The sequence below is a fragment of the Eschscholzia californica genome, unplaced genomic scaffold, assembly GCF_041429995.1.
Source record: "Eschscholzia californica isolate CP2 unplaced genomic scaffold, dmEscCali1.0.p SCAF_5, whole genome shotgun sequence".
In the NCBI taxonomy this organism is placed as follows: domain Eukaryota; kingdom Viridiplantae; phylum Streptophyta; class Magnoliopsida; order Ranunculales; family Papaveraceae; genus Eschscholzia; species Eschscholzia californica.
In genome coordinates this window covers 14,609,164-14,629,575 of record NW_028238472.1, presented here as the reverse complement: position 1 = coordinate 14,629,575, position 20,412 = coordinate 14,609,164, and the positions used below count along the sequence as shown (strand labels likewise).

At 37.5% G+C, this 20,412-nt stretch overlaps 2 protein-coding genes across 3 annotated transcripts; one reads left to right on the top strand and one right to left on the bottom strand.

The window, feature by feature from the left end:
* The first annotated feature begins 1,523 nt into the window (after positions 1-1,523).
* LOC147537335 (putative carboxylesterase 18) lies at positions 1,524-2,722 on the top strand. Its single transcript, XM_086643776.1, has one exon. The coding sequence runs from the start codon at positions 1,650-1,652 to the stop codon at positions 2,637-2,639; it is 990 nt and encodes a 329-aa protein (XP_086499902.1). The 5' UTR covers positions 1,524-1,649; the 3' UTR covers positions 2,640-2,722.
* Positions 2,723-13,958: 11,236 nt separating this feature from the next.
* SGS3 (XS domain-containing protein / XS zinc finger domain-containing protein-like protein) lies at positions 13,959-18,930 on the bottom strand. 2 transcript variants are annotated; one of them, XM_086643774.1, is made up of 7 exons: positions 18,724-18,930; positions 18,544-18,592; positions 16,285-17,337; positions 15,765-16,059; positions 15,226-15,470; positions 14,639-14,796; positions 13,959-14,508 (listed from the first exon to the last, which is right to left on the bottom strand). In XM_086643774.1, the coding sequence occupies exons 3-7, from the start codon at positions 17,317-17,319 to the stop codon at positions 14,274-14,276; spliced, it is 1,968 nt and encodes a 655-aa protein (XP_086499900.1). In that variant the 5' UTR covers positions 17,320-17,337; positions 18,544-18,592; positions 18,724-18,930; the 3' UTR covers positions 13,959-14,273. The 2 variants fall into 2 exon arrangements, with proteins under 2 accessions (XP_086499900.1, XP_086499901.1); XM_086643775.1 differs by having other exon boundaries at positions 18,732-18,857.
* Between the last annotated feature and the right edge of the window lie 1,482 nt (positions 18,931-20,412).

The window sequence follows — 20,412 nt, the reverse complement described above, 5'->3', positions numbered from 1 at the left end:
ATCATAACTAACATAGCAAAAAATTTACTTCAGCCTAAAGATTCAAAAATCAGAAATTGCAACTTTCTCTCTCTAAGAATCTTCACCAAAAACTAACTCAAAACCCTCCAAATCATCTTCAAACAACAAGTAAAGGGATTAAATCACCAAAACCAAAAATAGATCAATCTATGTTATAGCAAAAATCGACTTCAAACCCTAGAGATTCAGCTCGGCGACGCTAATTTCCCTCGCTCGTCTATTTCAGTCGTTAGAACAACTTCCTGATTTATTATAAATTGGGTTTCTTGGTATTTTTAATCGGAGAAAAGGTACTTTTATCCTTCAAGAACAATAAAACTTATTTGGGGCCTAGCTTGTTAAAAAGACTAGGTTTCCGCCGCGTACTGCGGACGCGACAGATCCCTCTTGGCTAACGACGGAGATGACATTTAAATCAAAACCCTCTGTAGACGGAAAAACAGAGAACAATCAGTAATAAAGATAATATCGATTTTGGAAAGAAAATAAAGAAGATAAGGGAGAAGAAATAGGAAAGGGGTATTAACTAACTCATAAATAAAAGTTGTAAATCCTGATAGAAAATCGTGGGTGTGGAGAGAAATACGTGGGTAGTAGTTATTGTATGGATATCCTAACCGATTTTGGTCGATTTACACTAATACCCTTCTATTTTGATTTAATTTACATGAAGAAGATTTTATACCAGTCATCGGATGTGATTTCCGTCAAACTCCCAATAAAAATAGACGGACAGACTTATCCCAATCGGCTGAGTTCTTTTAATATATAGGATATGTTGTCTTTTTAACCAAAAAAACAGAAAATTGGGCGAATAAAAAAGACAAATGCTAAACAAAGCTGCATAATTACTCCACAAGCTAGAGTTGGTTTATTTGTTTTATTTAAATCTTAAATTGTTAAATACAATTATGTTTTAACTCTAAAAAATCATTTACTAGACACAACATTTTCTTTTGTTAAATTGTTAAAGAAAAATAAAATTTGTTTTATTGGTGTTATCTAGCAAATATTATATTGAGAATCTAAAAAAAACACCACTCCAAATTGAACCCAAAAAATAATATATAAAATACATATAAAATTTCTTTTTAAAAAAGATTACTAATTTGACTCTAATACAATCTATTTTATAATCTTTTTAAAAAGGATTACTAATTTGACTCTAACCCACTTTATTTTAGATTTTTCTTTTTTTAAGATTACTAATTTGACTTGAATGCACTCTATTTTTTTTTTCTATATAACCTTAACATTGCACAAAAACTACTATAAGAAAATCATGAAAGAAACTTGTTGGATTAGACACAACTATGTCTAACCGTTGTTTGTAATAAAATTGGGGTGGCGTATAGTAGCATCCATAAGAAAAAAAATTGACTATTTTTTCTTTTTGATATTTACCAAGCAACGGTTGGGGATGGCTCTCCAATTTTTTTTTCTTTTTTTTTTTTTTTTTTTTTTTTTGAAAGAGATGGCTCTCTAATTGGAGTAGAAAAAAAAAAACCATCACTTTAAACTTGTTGAAACCCCTTGCCTACAAATAACAAAGGAGTGAGCCTCCTACCACTTACAAAAGAAACACAAAAGAAAAGGCTGACTTTTTTAGAGAGAGAGAGAAACAAAATATGTCTACCTCACCAATTCTTCCATGGAAGACGAAGATATCTCTCTCTCTAGCCTCTACTTTCACAGACATTACTCGTCGTACTAACGGCACCGTCAACCGCCGTCTCTTAAACCTCTTCCATATCACCACCAAAATCCCCTCCGAACCAATTCCCGGTCTAAAAATCACAGACATCACCATCGACCCCGCTCGTAACCTCTGGTTTCGTCTTTTCACTCCGACTAACGTCGCCGCCGGAAGTTCTCTCCCCGTCTTTATTTTCTTCCACGGCGGAGGATTCGCTTTTCTCTCTCCTGATTCAAAAGGTTACGATAATGTTTGCCGCCGATTCGCTCTTCAACTTTCCGTCATTGTCGTCTCTGTGAATTATCGTCACTCACCGGAATCCAAATTTCCTGCTCAATACGACGACGGATTTGATACTCTGAAATTCTTAGACGAGAAAAAATTTCAAGATTTTCCGGCGAATGCAGATCTATCAAAGTGCTTTCTCGCCGGTGATAGTGCCGGTGGAAATATAGCTCATCATGTAGCAATCCGAGCATCAAAATCCGTTTTTCAAGAACTGAAAGTTATCGGATTGATTGAAATCCAACCGTTTTTCGGTGGAGAAGAAAGAACCGATTCAGAGATTCGATTAAAAAACGCTCCATTAGTATCAGTTGATCGAACAGATTGGCTTTGGAAAGCGTTTTTACCAGAAGGATTTGATCGAGATCATGAAGCAGTTAACGTTTTTGGTCCAAAATCGAGTGATATATCGGGATTAACGTTATTTCCGAATACGTTACTTTTTATTGGGGGATTTGATCCGTTACAAGATTGGCAGAGAAAATATTATGAAGGATTGAAGAGAAGTGGGAAAGAAGTTAATCTTGTTGAGTATCCCAATGCAATTCATGCTTTTTATGTTTTTCCTGAATTACCAGAGTCTTCTCTTTTGTTTAGAGAAGTGATGGATTTCATTAAAAAACAATCAAGTAAATGATTATAAAGAAAAAAGTTAATGGGGATAAGTTATTTGTGGTTAGAATTATTTGTGGTTAGAAATTGAAGGGGTCTATTTTGTTTTATGGTTGGCCAGTGCACTAGAGTGGTATTATTGATACAACATTATTATAATATTTATTTATGGAACAAAATTTAATTTATACTATTTTGATTATTTTCAAGAAATTTTGCAATTCAAAAACATTAAGATATAGCAGAAGTGAAAAGATTCAGATAAAATTATGTTGTAAAACTGTTGTAATTTTTTTAAGAATTCGACTAACGTGAGTTAGTTGTTAGGAGGCATTGATACATCATGAAGATGTGAGAAGCACGATAACCGTCTAATTTAAAGCATGAAAGAAAGAGGCTTAAAGCCTAACAACATAAAAGTGGCCTAAAACCCGACAAGTTTATTACATTATTTATTTTATTTATAGCTTAAATTACATGGATTGAATCTTGATGACAAACTGCTTCCAGCGAGACTCGATCTCGCGATCTCGTGGACTTAAGAAGGGTGTCCAACCAATGCACTAAAGACTGGTGGACAAAACTGTTGTAAATTTAGTTGTATGAATAGTTTTTTGTCGTGACCTACACACATTTCAAAGAATAAAATTTATTGTCGCACTCCGATTGTGATTTTGTTAATTTCATAATATTGTATTTCTTTACAGAAATAAGCATGGTACCATCAACCACCACACCATTTGCCAACCTCCTCGATCCTTTTTATGTCTCTTACATCTCTCTAATTCCGGTGATGGAAATCTTCTCTTTTTTTTTATGTCTCTTACATCTCTCTAATTCCGGTGATGGAAATCTTCTCTCTTTTTCCTCGTTCATCCAGGGCCGCCCCTACCACTTATGGGGCCCAAACTACCATATGGACTCGAACCATGATCAGTTCAGTTGTAATCAAGCATATGTACCAATCTTCCAACTACACTTTTGTGCTAAATACTGAACGAAAGTAATAAAATAAACTTATATATTTCATCAAGAGGCCCTATAAAATTGGAGGCCCAAAGCCACCGCTAGGGCCGACCCTGCATTCATCTTCGACTTTTTTTTCTCATTTGTATCTTCATCGATTCAAAATCCTTCTTTTTTTTCTCATTCATCTTCGGCTTTCTTCTCATTTATCTATCGTATCGAAATCCTTCTCTTTTTTGTCATTCATCTTCGGCTTTCTTCTCATTTATATCTCCATCGTATCAGATCCTTTTCTTTTTCTATTTCTTTCTCATTCATCTTTGACTTTCTCCTCATTTGTATCTCCATCGAACCGAAATGCTTCTATTTCTTTCATTAAATTTTATCGTTTATATATGAACTGATGTAGATTGTTGCGGAAGCGAAATAACATTGGAATCCATTACTAAAACTAAAGAAGAGACAAGAAATAACTAATGATAAACTAAAATAATTGTAAAGAAAGAAGATGCAATCAAGGGGTTTGTTTATAATTCAATTCAATGTCTTACAAGATAAACTGGACTTCTCTTATATAGAGATTATGCTTTCCTAATTAGACTCAAAGTGGGAAATAAGATAACTACTAATATTACTTTCCTTGATTGCTAATATTCCTAAACATAGAAACCCTAAATAATAAAATAGGAAACTTATAATAATAGAACTTCTAGGCCGTTGGGCCTATATTGGAATAGCCGTGAGGCCCATAGGTGGATGGCCCCCATCATACTCCCCCTCCGTGGAACAACTTGCCCCCAAGTTGGTGTCTTCATAAATTGGTTCGTCCGGAAAAAATGGATAAATATCGGAAACATTAAAAGTGTTGGAAATATTGAAATCCGATGGAAGATCAATCACGAACGCATTATCATTGATTTTGTGGAGAATCTTGAATGGACCAAATTTCTTTTGGCCTAACTTCTTGAAAGTACCCACGGGAGTACGTTGCTTCGAAATATAAATCATGACCAAATCACCTTCTTTGAAATCTTTATGAACACGATGACGGTCGGCGGACGCCTTGTAGGACGAATTGGCCATAGAAATATTATGACGAACCTCATTATGTAAAGAGAGGATATGATAAGCGAAGGTGTCGGCCAGTAGGTCGAACTCGGCAATAGAAGGAAGAGGGACGAGGTCGACTACATGGTTCGGCCGAGAGGTATATACTATCTCGAATGGTGTCTTCCTCGTACTACGGTTAACGGTGCTATTATAAACGAACTCTGCATGAGGAATAGCGGTTTCCCAATTGACACTCCTATCTTTGATAATACAACGAAGTAGGTTACCAAGAGAACGGTTGACAACTTCCGTTTGTCCGTCACTTTGAGGGTGACATGTACTACTGAAATTAAGCTTAGTATTTAGTCTCTTCCACAAAAAGCGCCAAAAGTGGCTTTGAAATTTCACATCTCGATCAGAGACTATACTTTTAGGTAACCCGTGAAGACGAACAATCTCCCAAAAGAATAAATTAGCAATATTAGAAGCATTGTCAGTTTTCTTGCATGGAATAAAGTGAGCCATCTTGCTAAAACGGTCAACGACGACCATAATTGAGTCTCGTCCTTTCTGAGAACGGGGAAGACCAAGAACAAAACCCATAGATAAATCCTTCCAAATAGTTCCCGGAGTTGGTAATGGTAAGTAAAGGCCTGAATTTTGTGTTTTGCCTTTACTTGATTGACAAACATAGCAACGCTCTACAATACGGGAGACATCTCTTTTGAGCTTAGGCCAATAAAATCTTTCGGAAACTAACATGAACGTTTTGTCACGTCCTACGTGGCCCTCGTTGTGTAATTCTCGAATAATATGTTCCCGAAGAGAAGAGATAGGAGTACATAACTGATTACCACGAAATAAATAACCGGAAGAGATAAAGAACTCACCTGAAGAACGATTTTGACTGCATGAATCCCAAATTGTACCAAAATCGGGGTCATCTTTATATTGGTCGGGTAAGATCTCAAAACCCGGAACGTGAACGGTCATGGTGGTTAACAGACTAGCTCTCCGACTAAGGGCGTCGGCCACGGTGTTAGAAGACCCGGATTTATGCTTGATAACGAAGTTAAATCGTTGAATAAACGAAATCCATCTCATATGCATAGGGTCCGCGGTTCTTTGATCGTTAAGTGTTTGTAACGCTTTATGGTCCGTATATAGGACAAACTCGACCCCGAGGAGAAAACGTTGCCAATGACGTAGTGCTCGGTAGAGGGCATAAAATTCGGATTCATAGACCGTCCACTTTCGTCTTGCGTCCCATAATTTTTCACTCATAAATTCAATAGGTCTTTTATGTTGAGATAGTACTGCTCCAATACCTAAGCCTGAAGCGTCACATTCCACTTCAAAAAGTTTGGGGAAATCTGGGAATGCCAAAACTGGAGCTGAACATAATCGTTGTTTAATTGTAGAGAAACTCTCATCCTGTTGGGGTCCCCATAAAAACTTACCCTTTTTTAAGCAATCAGTAAGTGGTGCCATAACTGTACTGAAATCCCGTATAAAACGTCTGTAAAAAGAGGCCAAACCATTGAAACTACAAACTTCGGAAGGTGAGGATGGAATAGGCCACTCAGAAATAGCTCGGACTTTGGCGGGATCAACTTTCATACCGCTTTTACTGATAATGAATCCCAAAAAATAAACTTCATCCAAGAAGAAAAAACTTTTGGGAATATTCATGAATAGTGAGTTTTGTCTCATAACCTCAAAAACTGCTCGAATATGATCTAAGTGATCGTTTCTTGATTTACTAAAGATGAGGATATCATCGAAGTAAACGACTACAAACTTGTTCAAAAAAGGTTTAAGAATTTGATTCATGAAACGCATAAAAGTACTAGGAGCGTTAGAGAGGCCAAAAGGCATTACTAACCATTCATAAAGTCCTTCCTTTGTTTTGAAAGCTGTCTTCCATTCATCTCCTTCTCGAATCCTTATTTGGTGATAACCTGCTTTTAGATCAATTTTGGAAAAAATTGTAGCCCCTGTTAGGTGATCAAGCATGTCTTCTAAACGAGGGATTGGGAAACCATACTTAATGGTAATTTTGTTGATAGCTCTACTGTCAACACACATACGCCATGTACCGTCTTTCTTTGGAACCAAAAGTGTCGAAACCGCACATGGACTAAGGCTTTCCCGAATAAAGCCCTTAGATAATAAATCTTCTACTTGTTCCTAGAGTAACTTATGTTCCTGAGGACTCATCTTGTGGTGAGGTAAATTCGGAAAATTAGCTCTCGGTATAAGATCAATTTGGTGTTGAATATCCCGTAAAGGTGGAAGAGAAGGTGGTGTGATGGACGGTATAAGATCTTGGAATTCGTCAAGAAGGGGTTTAACGGATGGGTGTGGTGGTCGGTCGGTGGATGAAGTATCTTTGTTTGCTAGCAAGAAGCCGCGAAGTAGGGCTGTTGGTGGTGCGGTTTCGGTAGGGATAGGCGTCGGTGGTTGCTGTTTTGGCTGTTGTGGTGTTACGGTGGTGGTGGGTTTCGGTTGTTGTTGGTGGTGGTGATCGGTGATGTTTGACCCGTGGTGAAGCTGGTTCGGGGTGATGGTGTAGTCTCGGTGTGGTGTAGTGGATGGGAGTTGTGGTGTTACGGTGGTGGTGGGTTTCGGTTGTTGTTGTTGGTGGTGATCGGTGATAGGTTTGTTGGCTTGCCATGATGGTTCCGTGGTGGAAGTGTGAACCGAGAGGTCGGTTTTCTCCGTTAACGGTAATAGTTTAAGGGTACGGTTAGACCAAGAGTTGCCCGACAATAATATGTGGCGTCGACGTCAAAAATCCATGGTCTTCCGAAAATAAGATGACAATTATCCATATCGACGACGTCACAACAAATTGAATCACGATAATAAGAGCCAATGGAGAACGGGAATGTGCATTGGGTTATTACCGATAATTCCTTTTGATTAGAAATCCAACCAACTTTGTAAGGATTTGGGTGTTCAGTTGTAGGTAGTTGAAGAGCATTAACAAGTCGTTGAGAAATCATGTTCTCTTCACTACCATTATCGATGATGAAATCGCAGACTTTCTTGTTTATTGTAAGTCTTGATTTGAACACCTTATTCCTTTCTGGATGATTTGTTGGAAAAAAAAATTCAGGATTTTTAAGGCTCATGATACCAGCTGATGTAGATTGTTGCGGAAGCGAAACAACATTGGAATCCATTACTAAAACTAAAGAAGAGACAAGAAATAACTAATGATAAACTAAAATAATTGTAAAGAAAGAAGATGCAATCAAGGGGTTTGTTTATAATTCAATTCAATGTCTTACAAGATAAACTGGACTTCTCTTATATAGAGATTATGCTTTCCTAATTAGACTCAAAGTGGGAAATAAGATAACTACTAATATTACTTTCCTTGATTGCTAATATTCCTAAACATAGAAACCCTAAATAATAAAATAAGAAACTTATAATAATATAACTTCTAGGCCGTTGGCCCTATAGTTGGAATAGCCGTGAGGCCTATAGGTGGATGGCCGCCATCATGAACGATAAAAAATTTGTACAGGGAAGGAAATTATTAGCCCCACTCCAAGTCAAACATATGTGATCAATTTGACCTAATAGGGACAACCAATATAAGAGACTTTTTTTTTTGGAAAATTGAGTACATTATTTATCCCCTAATAATCGCAATTCCAATAACCCCGAGGATTCCACCACCTCTGGGGATCGAACCAGGACCTTCAAGGACATTTAAAGTATATGTTAACACTTTAAACCACTTGGGCAACCAAGTATTGACCCAATATAAGAGATTTCATACTATATTTTCTCTCTCTGCTGACTTAACGTTGTGGCCTTCATATTCGTTTAACGTCCCATTTATCTCCTAAGACTATAGTTTCGTTACAAAAGTATAAATAGTAAAAAATAAATTATATAAAAGAAACAAATAAATATATCTTTTTACCATTTGTTCTAAAGCTTAATAAGAGCGTGTCTTTTCTCGCCTACTCACTAGAGACTTGTCGTCAGCGATCGACCTATGACTTGTTATATTAAAAAAAGATTCTCTCTTACTCCTATCTCCTCCACCAACCACCATCATCATCGTTTCTCTTTTTGTGTATTTGTTTCTCTTTTTATTAATTTCTTCTCTTTTTTGACTCTAAAAATCCCAAATTACGGTTTCTTCAATTCCCTCCCGTGATTAGGCTTCTTCACTGAAGAGACCTAATTTATGTTTCTTAGAGAGACAGTGTAGAGAGTGAAAGAGGGGAAGCACACAATAAAGAGAGCGATGGGGAGACAGGAATGGTCGTTGCGACGATGATGGTGGTAGTTGTCAGCGAAAAAGGGAGAATTTGTTTTCCTTAACTAGTTGTCAGCTAATAACCGATTTGTTCTCGTCGAGACTGGTTTTCAGTCATAGAAAGGGGAAAGGGACATGAAGATAATACTGTAGATAAAAAAAAAGATGGAAAGAGAAAGAAAAAATTGATTGTTGAGTTTGCTTAGGGAAATTACGGCTTTGGGGGCCAACTTTGAATGTTTGACAAATGGAGGGACCAAAATTTCCAGTTGGTCACAAATTAGGGGTCAACGGGAAATTAACCCCAAAAAATTGGTCAAATCTCCCCCATCTTTTCTTTGGTTAAAAGGATTCATCAAAATTTTTTTTGCATCAACTCCTTATTGAATTTGAGAATTTTATAGAGAATCCCAATATTGTTAAACGCAATATGGTTTTCACACAGGACTTCGTCAAAACAAGTTGACTAAGTATGGTTAGAGGCGATGTCCATTCCCTTCCTTCTCCGACAAAAAGTTCGTCGAACGACAACTTTTCGGCAGACAACCTTCAACTTACAATTTTTTTCTTTATCTTCTTTTCCTTTCCACCTCTTTTCCCCTTCGCCGAAATCTGGTTATCTAGTGTTCGTAACCCTAGATGAAAAATTCCTTGGCGGAAAGTATCACACGCATTAGAAAACTTATACCTTCCAGTTGTTGGGTTGTGGTGTTTTCTGGTATTCTAAGCGGAATCTCAGACATCTTATGTCTAAAACTAGTATGGTCTCAAGATCATTATGCATAAGCTAATAATTAACTAAGAGTTTAGGATTACCTTAACCGCTAGTTTTCCCTCGAACCTTTCCAATCGAATGCGAAGACCAAGAGCCCCACGTGTTGTTCCTCTACTCAAGACACCCGAATGGTCAACTTGATCTCCCTCCTTGTATCTAGCTATAACTCCAATGGTGGTTTGATATGAAGAACACCTTCTTCTTTATAACTAGTTAGATAGTTTGGGAATTAGCTCACTTTCTCTCTCTACTTGATGTTGTAGAGTAAGAAAGCTTCTTGAGAAATTCCACACCTTATTCATGTCCCTAAGAGACCTTATATAGAACCCAAAGTTAGAGTCTCACCCTAATTAGGAGTTTCTGAAAATCCCTTTTGAATAAGATTAAGGAAATAATCCGAACATGTAGCCGTCCAAACCATGCCCAAAAGGGAAGATCTTACCGGCCCCATTAGGAGAACTGGCCAGCCAAGGCCGGCCCCAATCCGGGCCCAAAAACTTCACTTTTTGCCCCCGGCCCAAATCCCTTCTTTCGGGCCTTTTGTGTTATCTTTGCCTAAACTTCTTTTAGGCCTATGAGACATGTTTATGGGACTCTCCCATGATTATATGTCTCATCCCACTAGTCATATCATCTGATCAAATAGACATTCTTATGTGTAACTTGATGTAGGATCCGGTCGAAGTTAACCGCGAATTACTTCGTAATTCGACGGTCGTAGTTGGTTTCTAGTTAAACACTATGACCCCTAAATCGTCCGGACTTGATGATCTTCTTCATCAATTGTCCTATCCCACAAATTGCTCGCATTGCATCTTTGGTCGAAGGACATCTTCTTCAGACTCCCACTTATACTTAGAACAAGTGCAATGCTCGATTCCTGTGTCAATTTCTATCCCATCTGATACGTCACATCTTTCAGACTTTTTTGATACCGAGTACAACTGTCAAAGACAAATGATTAACTTTTAATCCATTTGAGCGCGGTCACGCATTTTCAGTTGCTACTCATCAAACGGCCTTGAGATACGTTTTCTTAATGTAATTAGGATGACACAATCCATTCTTGTGCTCCTACTCAGCTTCATGTCTTTCCCAGTATTCGCTTTTATAACCTCCTTTTACGGCGCACGCCTTGTAACGACTAACGTAGATCGTAGTCGATTTCTCAAAAAAAAAATACTCATACTTCGATGTCCAAAACCTCTACCACGACAGAGAGATTGAAGGTTACAACTTGTCCACGACAATTAGAAATATTTTAAATATATCTTTGCCACAAACAATTTGAATGTTTTCTCTTTTTCTGTGCGGATTTTATTGTTCTACGTACGTAAGCAAATCTGATGCAAATAATGTATCAAACAAATAGAGATTGAACCACATTACATGTCGAAACTTAGAGTGAATGTGGTTGCTCAAGTGATTTCAGATGCTACACATTGTTGCTCTAGATCAGTTAGGTTGGAAGCATTGCTAGATCAAATTGTTTTGAGATAAATGTTAATCTGAAATAGAATTATAATTTTAGACTGCAATTTTGTGTTTTGTTGTGAATGAATGACTAATTTGAAATGATATGTATACATTTAGATGAATGTTTGGATGAAGGTTGGTAAAATATGATATATGCACTTGGATGCATGTTTATGTACTCAATAGGTATGCCAGGAAGTGGTTGAAAAGTGTTGTTTGCAATTAGTTTGCAATAGGTTTGCAGTGGACTGCAGTAAAGTTGCAATAGAGAATGATGTTGCAATAGACTACTATCTATGAGGTTGCCATAGACTGGAGTGAGTAATACATTTTTGTCTTGATTGCGAAGGATTGCAAATTGGTTTTCAGTTGGGTTGCAGAAGGTTTAAATGTTTTGGAGAAGGGTTGCAGCGGTTTGCAGAACAAGTGATATGGTTTACGAATAAGTCGCAATGGTTGGCGAATAAGTTGTAATGGTTTGTAATAGGATTGCAGTGGTTAGCAATAGGTTGCAATGGTTTGACTGATGACGTAATATTCTTTTGAGTTCTGAAGAATTCACATATGTATTCAAGTCGGTTCTTCAGAGCTGGTTTGTAATGTTCTACAAGAGCAGCATCATGTGAGCATATTAATCAACTACTTAGACATCTCAGTTACTAGGTAACAACAACGATATGAATAAAGAAATAAAACTAAAAACAAAATTGATGTCTCAGATTCCAATTAAAACTAAGGATTTAGAAAATATAATGTTGCTAGTATCTACCGAGCATGGTAATGGTGGTCGTCTGTGGTTGAAAGGTGATCGGAAGTTGTGGTGGCAGTAGAGGTGAGGTGAATATGAAGATTAAGATTACGGGCTAAAATACAATCATAATTATTTTGAGTCTGAAAATAAGAATGCCACCCTATGTATTATTTTGGATACGAAAACGTCCCATTTACAAGTTTACGGAGTTGAAGAAAAGCCTTAGAAGTTTAAGAATTATATCTTTATGTATAGTACATCTTCAACGATGGGTCCCTTGTAATCAAGTTGTGTTTGAGATTTCACATTTTCTCTCTTTAAAAAATTTGAGTAGGAAACAAGATGAAGATGTTTGTTTTTTTTTTGTTGAACTAATGAGGATGTTTGTTAGGGTTCGGAAGTAGTTTATGGACAGAAATAGGAGTGATAAAGTCTAAAGGGTACTAGAGTTGAATTCTCCAATGATATTTTTCAAATTTTTAGGGTTCGTTTGATTGGCGGGAAAATATTTGGGTAAGAAAACCGATCTCTTACTCACTAGAGAGAAAATATATTTCTTACTCTAGGATCAAATTTAAGAAGGCCGCGGCTTTGGGGCATAAAAAATAACCTCCGGAGAATAAATTCTCTAAGGAATCCATGTTTTTCTGTACGTTCTCGGGAGAATATTATTTTTTTAACCTAAAATTTACTTGATCAAACATTGCCCCATAATCTTCATCTTCTCTATCGCTATCACCACCACAACTTTCCACTACCACCATTTTGACTACCATTTCCTCCTCTTCTTTCTCCTTTCTTCTCCTCTCTCACTTACTCTTACCCTCTCTCTTGGTCTCTCCCTCTCTCTCTCACTATCTCTCTCTATTGCTCTCCATATCTCTCGGTCTCTCACTGTTTCCCTCTCAATCTTTCATTTTTTCTTGATCGATCTCTCATTGTTTTTTTCTCTCTCACACACAGACACTGTTCCGGCGAATGAAGTGTTTCCTTCGCCAGAACCAGACCTCGAGGAGGGTTTTTGGCGAAACGCCGAAACCCTTCCAGTATTTCGTGAACACAAAACGTTTTGTGGCCTAACAATTTCGTGGCTGCAAAACATTTCGTGTCTGCAAAACATTTCGTGGCTACAAAATGTTCGTGGCCACGAATTCTATGATCTCCACATAGAGTTCTATACATACTGCAAGAGAGAGAGGACGAGATAAAGGCTACGAGAAAGAAAGATAAAGACTGCGAGAGAAAAAAAATTAATCTACAGAGAGATATGTCTACAACGAGAGAGACGAGAGTGATCTACAATGAAAGAGAGATCTAGAGTGAGAGTGACAAAGAAATAGTCAATGAGAGTAAAAGAGATGGTGAGAGGGAGAGAGAGGACGAGAGAGAAGATGAAGATTAGGGGGCAATGTTTGATTAAGTCAGTTTTTGGATTAAAGGAAGAATATGCCCTCTAAATTAATTTTTATTGACAACTTCTTTATTCCCCGAAGAATTTTCTTTATTCCCCAAAGCGCCTTTAAGAAATCCTTCCCCACCTGTAAACAGGCATACAGCACAGGTGGCCTTAAAACTTGGGTGTTGAGTTTAGCAAAGACCTAGTTCAAGTGACTGGACCAAGACAATACCTAAGACGACTTGAAAGATGAGCCAAGTAAAACTGGGGGTCCTTGTAATTTTGCTAGTCTGGAGAACCAATTTCACTTGACTTTGATCAAGTGGGATGGATGGGAGTTGTCTGTGGATAACCTATCTCAACTAAATTATGAGCAAGACTTCAATGCTGCACAAAAGCTTGAAGCAAGATCATAGGTGCAAATAAGATTTTCAAATAAGATCGACACCGCCTGATATGGTTGCACTTGTTTCCTCCTACACGAAACCCCCAAACCTGGGGCATTTTGTGTCATGATCGAGGTTCAAATCATCATCTGACCAGAAATACTTCCCAGTCTTCCCATCTAGATTACTCCAATAACACCAATATAACAGTATAAAACCCATTCAATGAAAACAAAGTAACAAAGTAAAACCTTGAGGATTATCAGTAACTATTGAACCCATTTAACATAAATTCAAGTTTAATATGATGTTTCCGCATCCAAAAAACTAAAACCATTATAGCATCATATAAGCTCTGTCATTGTTTGCCAGTCAAACTTCTGGCAGTATACCTCTCCTCAGTAATTGTTCTTCACCTGTTTTTAAAAAAGACCTAAGTTCAAACTTCCCCTAACCGAACAAGAGAGAGAGAGAGAGAGAGAGAGAGAGAGAGAGAGAGAGAGAGAGAGAGAGAGAGAGTAATGGTGACAGACGAAGTAAGGCAGTTGTTTGGTCACCCTCCCCTCTGCATGTCTTACTTCAAAGAAGCAGTGCTGGTGTTCTCCTCAGAAGATTCTGGGCTGTACTTTTTCATGAGTTCTGTCAATAATGCATCAAACTCTTTCTCAAGTTCAACTTCTTCCTCCATGTGCCTCTTTTTCATCTCAACTCTTTGGTCGTTGTGGAGTTTAACCAACTTTTCTCTCTCCGCCACGAACTCTTCTATGCCCTTCGACTGCGAATCAATGAACGCATCAATCTCTTTTTTCCTGAATAGAGCAAGAGACAAGGATTAGTTGGTTCTGGTAAAACTGAAAATTATGTGAACATTAGTTCCAAGAGTCACAAGTTCAAGTTCTTATAGAGGAATCCTATATGGACAGGATTAAGCACTCTTACTTGATCTTTTTTTCCTCGTTACTTCGGGACTCCACATTTGACTGCTTCTTTCTCTCGCGTTCTTCCTGAAGGCTTTTGTCAAAAGCTATTTCCTTCTCTTCCAACTGCTCATGAATCTTATGCACCTGATCCTTGTAAAATTGCTCTAGATGGTCCATCTGTAAGATTTATCCATCATTTGAATTTAGCTAAAACTATTAAAGCTAAAATTTAGTGACTGAAGTTACAAGGACCTAACAGGGATTTGCATTACAGAGGATGAGCCCGTTACACTACGAGCCCGACAATTTTGGTTGGCTTGGACACACAATGGGCATAAATTTTGTAAAAGTACCCATGAGATTCTACCAGGTAGCCCTAACAGAGAAACATATTTAGAGCCCACCCAGCCCAATTCCCACCTCTAAGCCCAAGACATATTTGTTGACTTAGCAAGAGCTTAACCAACATTCCTATGTACTAAAATTCATTGACTTATCCAAAACTAGACAAGAGCTAGTAAGAGCATAACCCAACATAGCAAGTACTAAACTTCAGGAGCATATAAAAAGTAGATAAAAGCTGGTAATTGTTGCTTTTAGTGTTACCTCTTCCTTGTATTCTTTGTGCTGCAACTTAGTTCTCTCTTTCACAATTTGGTTCTCTTTCATGGTCTTCCGCAATTTCGCAGTCATCACATCGAAGGACTCTTCAAGAAACTTTGAATGTCTTTGCTCTTTCACAACCTTATTCTTAAGATAAGTCAGTAGCTGGTTGTCTTCGCTCATTTGTTTCATAGGGCCCGCAACCATCTCTTTATATGATCTCATTTCAAACTTCAGCTTTGACTTACCTAATTAAGTACATGGAGAGTCAGAATAATTGTGAGATTTATCTCACTAAGAGCTCAAATCAGACAAAGACCTGTTTCTAATTGATCAAACATCAGAGATATTCAATGATGTAGAGATATTTGGATGACGAACGGACATGAATTTGACTCGCTAAATAACATTAATATGGCCTGAAAATATCGATGTTTTTCTCGTTCATGTATTATATATTTCTGTAAACTACTAAACTCTTCGCCTAGGACTTTCTTTTAAAAAATGTGCTCATAAAAACAAAAAGAAGTTGGTAACAAAACCGTGTGAATGTTGGTTGAACTCGTCCATGTCCTCTTTGCGAGCCAGATAACCATACAACTGTCGTTCTCCACCTGGGTAGAATAAAACCCTACGACGGTCCCAGGCATCTCTGTCTCTCCCTTCTTCGACAAAGTGATTGTGGAGGGCCTCGGCTTCTACATATCCTGTTGGCCCGGCCTCAAATATGAGGAGACTTATCCCCCTGTGCCCTTTTGGACCATAAGAATGTCGAGCCTTTTCTACTTGATATGATTTGAAGTAGTCGACAAGTTCTTGATTCCCCATGCCTAGCCACTGAAAATGCCATCCAACAGACAGTGATTATGAGATAGATAGAAGTAGGAAGAGAAAAAATACAAGAAACAATAAATTTGGAAAATGTAATAAAATAATTCTAATACTCTATGCATCTGCAGAAAGATATTCTAAGACCCCATCAGTTTTAACATGTCTTGGTCGTATCACATAGCAGAGCTTAACTGGAACTGGATTCTATTAAAAAAATATGAAAGATTGTACCTTGTCATCGTCATCCAGTTTGAGTTGAGTGTTCCTAACCATGACCATCGGAGGCCAAACAATTTCTTTGTCAGGAACCTCACTTTGTAAACCTCTCCATAGCCCATACGCTTCGCCTGATTGTATGACAGAGGTTCCCCTCCTATGCAGCTCCTCATCCAAGAGTTCTGCAAACTCTCGATGAAGCTTGACTCGTTTCGATCCTTTGGTTTTCGCGTGAGCCATCAGTGGCTGCAAGCCACGATACCAGTCGATGGCTCCTGGTCCATTTTGGCAAGCAGGACAGTGCCATTGCCTTGAGGGTGCATTCAAATCTTCAATACTCAACTCATCTAATTTCTCAAAAAAAACTTTAAGCATTTTGTTCTTCTTACGAGTATTATGGCTTTTCTGACTTTCATCTGACTCGAACCCATCACTTATATCGTCGTCTTCGTCATCGTCCAATATGTCATCGTCATCATCATCATCAACAACAGTACCGTTTTGGGCTGAATCGTCCCCATCAGACAAATAGTTTAGTTGTTTGTCATCTGAAGCTTTGGGTTGGGTAGAACGATTTATGGTGTTCCACTTCCATCCATTTTGCAGAGGAGGAGGAATAACAGGTAGTGGTGGTGGTGGTGCCATATAAGTGTTCTCCCAACCCCTAGTTGTAGGTTGAACCTTGTTTCCTCTTCCAACTGACTTGTTAGGTTCACCACCCCTTCCTTGCCAGGCACCTCCTGGTGAATTCTTTCCAGGAGCCCAGGATTTAGGAGCAGAACTCTGAACGGAGGAGCCCCACTGTTTTTGTCCACTTGTTCCACCTCTATTTTTGCCTTTTGATACTACGTCCTGCCAATTATCATCATCATTTGCAGGATCTATGCTTAAATCTGCCACATTAGCATGCAGCTGGCTAACTTCATGGCTGTTGTTACCAAAGCCAGGACCTCTAGACGATTGTCCATACTGAGGACCCACACTTTTCCCTTTTGATGGTGCATTAGCACCTGGGATGAATGGTCGTGGGCCCCCTCTGTTTCGATTCATTTTGATACTACTGTCTCCCTGCATTATAATAAAAAATCAACTCAGTGTCAATCTTTACCTGAACTAAACTACTTGAAACATCACACGCACACTTATATATATATATATATAAGAGGTTTGGTCACTACAATCAATATAATATGAATGCTCTTAACACTATAAACACTATGAATCCGTTCACATAATTTACACCTTTGTATTACCAAAATAACATAATCGCTAAGAGACTGCCTCAATATGTCCTTATTGCAATGACAGTTTGACTTTGATATCATTTTCTATGCTAAAAAGTCTTTCCACGATTTAGTAGAGGACATTGAACAATAGTATCACCGTTTCTAATCATATTTCTCAGAACAATAGATAGAGGACACATAAATCATCCTAATGGTCTCAATGCATACAGCCATATATATGTTTTGTTTTGAAACCTTGGATGAATATATTCGGAAAAAAACATATGAACTAGGGTCCTCTAAAGCAGAAAATGCCTCATTACTGGCTTCGACTAGCCATAGAAGGAGGAAACCCTCATGAAGTAAAAGAAAATGGTGCCATTTTCTCTGCTATATATGTTTGTGGGTAATGTAAGATGAAACATAAACATAGAATATAGACAAACAAGAGCAAGTAAAAGAAACCCTTTCTTTACTGAGAATTTGTAAAAGAAACCCTTTCTTTACTTTCAAATACAAACGGCCGAAACTAACAGCAATAAAGGAGTAAAAAATCAGAACCCTCACAGATAAAACCCTTTCTTTCAAGGAACATATGACCCAAAAACGACGAAAAGAAATCTAAGCAAAAATAATTTGATGATAGATTAAAACAGTAATTGCCATGATTTCATTTTTAAAGTTGAAATTACAAGAAGAATGATGATCTTATCTGATAACCTTTATCTTTGATGAGAAAGGGAATGCAATCAAAACCCTTGTTCCAAAATAATTGCAGGAGTGCGAAAAAAGATTTTCTAAGAGAGAACCAAAAATCATTAAAATAGAAAGCAAACAAAAAAAGATAATGCACAAGGAACGCTTGAGAAACATCAACAAACTCCAAGAAACAGAAGTATACTGAGAGAAAGAAATAAGAAGAAGAAAATACCTCCATCAACAAAGAACTCTAACCAAGAATCAACAAACAATTTCAAGCCCTAAAATGAACCAAAAGATAAAAAGAAAAATTGTAAACAAAATAACATAAATGGTAAACGAGCATTACCAGAAAACTGCAGTAAGAGAAATCAAAAGTTTCTTCCGACGATCGTCACCTGAAAATTGAAAGAAAATCCTGGTTAAGAATCAGTCAAAAATGTGAATCAAAAACCTAAAAAAGTTTGAACAATTTTGGTTTCAAGAAAGAGAAACAGAAAAAGAGGGTTATTGAAGAGAGTAGTCGTACTCTAGTACCAAAAGAGTGGAGAGACTGGAGAATAAGAAAAACAGACTGAGGTCCTTTCTTTTAGTTTATAATAAGACACTGCGGACTTCAAATCACTATTAAATCTGGTTTTGTAAATTCAATATAAATGGAATAAAAACAATGAGAAAATTAAAAATACAAGAAATATATTGTGGGGGCAATGCCAAGTTGGCAAAAAGATCTTGCCTTGGTTGATGATGTGGCACATTTCTTTCTTTATAAAGTTCAAAACCAATGACAAGAAAAGGAGGTCGACCACGTACCGGAAGCTGATGTGGCCAGTATAGATTGGCCGAAGAATTTTGAAAAATATACTGACCAATCTAGGTTTACCGCGTCAGCTTTGGCCACGTGATCGATAGGTCTACTTTTTGGATCAAATTTCACTACGGAACGATACGACATCCCTGTAGATTTAGTGTTGAAGCTTCTTGTTTAAGGTGACGAGAAAATGTTCAATTTAAAAAAAAATCTTTTATTTTAATGCAATGATATCGAATCGACCCATTTACTTTCTCGAACAACTCGTGAACAATTTTAGGTAGTTTATTTGCCCAATAGCTAGAGTGCACTATTACCTTCTTTGTCAATCTTTTCTTACTTATTTGTATCACGTCGAACAACTATTTCAACGGTAACCCCTCACTAGCTTAATGAGCCCGACAATCTAGGTGGAGAGCGATATCGTTTGGTTTTACTGTATTAGTTCTTTCTTTCACTTTTGGTTCTTCTTACCTGATATTATCCTGGCCAATCTGGTTGTCAAAACAGACAATATCACTATTACCTTCACTGACTTATTAAGTTCAGTCATCCAACTGGAGAGCAATATAAACGGTTCAATGCTTTATTACCTTATTTACTGCATTTTGTTTCTTTTTACCTAATTCATCACGACCAACCACTATCTGTTTCATTTGTAACTGACATTGGCTCAATGAGTTCAACCATCCAACTGGAGACACGATATTTTTCAGTTTCAATATTTCATTACCTTCTTTCTTGTTTTTTATTCCTTTTATAAAACTTTAATCGCGACCAACCATGTGTCCATAGTGACCTTTGCTAGCTCAATAAATTCAGACAACGGGCAGGAAAGCAATATCGTCGGTCTTAATGCTTTACTACCCTCTAAAGTAACTTTTCTTTCTTTTTACCTAAATTTATCACGACCAACCAATATTTTAGTCGTAACCCTCGTTTGACTCGAGAAGTTCAACCACCCAAATGGAGAGCAATATCTTTCGGTCCAATGTCTTATTATCTTCTTCGTTCCGTTTACATATAGTTTATCATGACCAACCAACACTTCGTCAGGGAAATTGATAAGGTGAGGAATTTGGGGTATAAAGAAAAAAATTTAGGACATAAGTACTTAGTCAGTCAAGATTGACTGAGGGAGCAAATTTATTATTAATTGGGTCTAAAAATTTACTTATTTGAACATTGTCCCCTAATCTTCATCTTCTCATCACCTGCAGTAACATTTTTCTTTACCACCGCCACCATTTCCGACCACCGACCACCACTGCAACATCTTCTTTCTCATCTGGTCTTTTTCCTTCTTTTTATCTCTCCTACTTGGTCTCCCTTTCTCTATCTCTCTCTCACACTGATATCTATCTATCTCCATCTCTCACTGTTACTCTCTCTCTCTTAGGGTATCTC

What these genes read in the sequence shown, in the direction of transcription:
- LOC147537335 (XM_086643776.1), top strand. Translation starts at nt 1,650, where the DNA reads ATGTCTACCTCACCAATTCTTCCATGGAAGACGAAGATATCTCTCTCT.
- SGS3 (XM_086643774.1), bottom strand. Translation starts at nt 17,319, where the DNA reads ATGAATCGAAACAGAGGGGGCCCACGACCATTCATCCCAGGTGCTAAT. An exon ending in GTTCAACCAACATTCACACG is followed by an intron (nt 15,471 to 15,764) that starts GTTTTGTTACCA and finishes GTACTTAATTAG; the next exon opens with GTAAGTCAAAGCTGAAGTTT. An exon ending in AACGAGGAAAAAAAGATCAA is followed by an intron (nt 14,509 to 14,638) that starts GTAAGAGTGCTT and finishes TGCTCTATTCAG; the next exon opens with GAAAAAAGAGATTGATGCGT.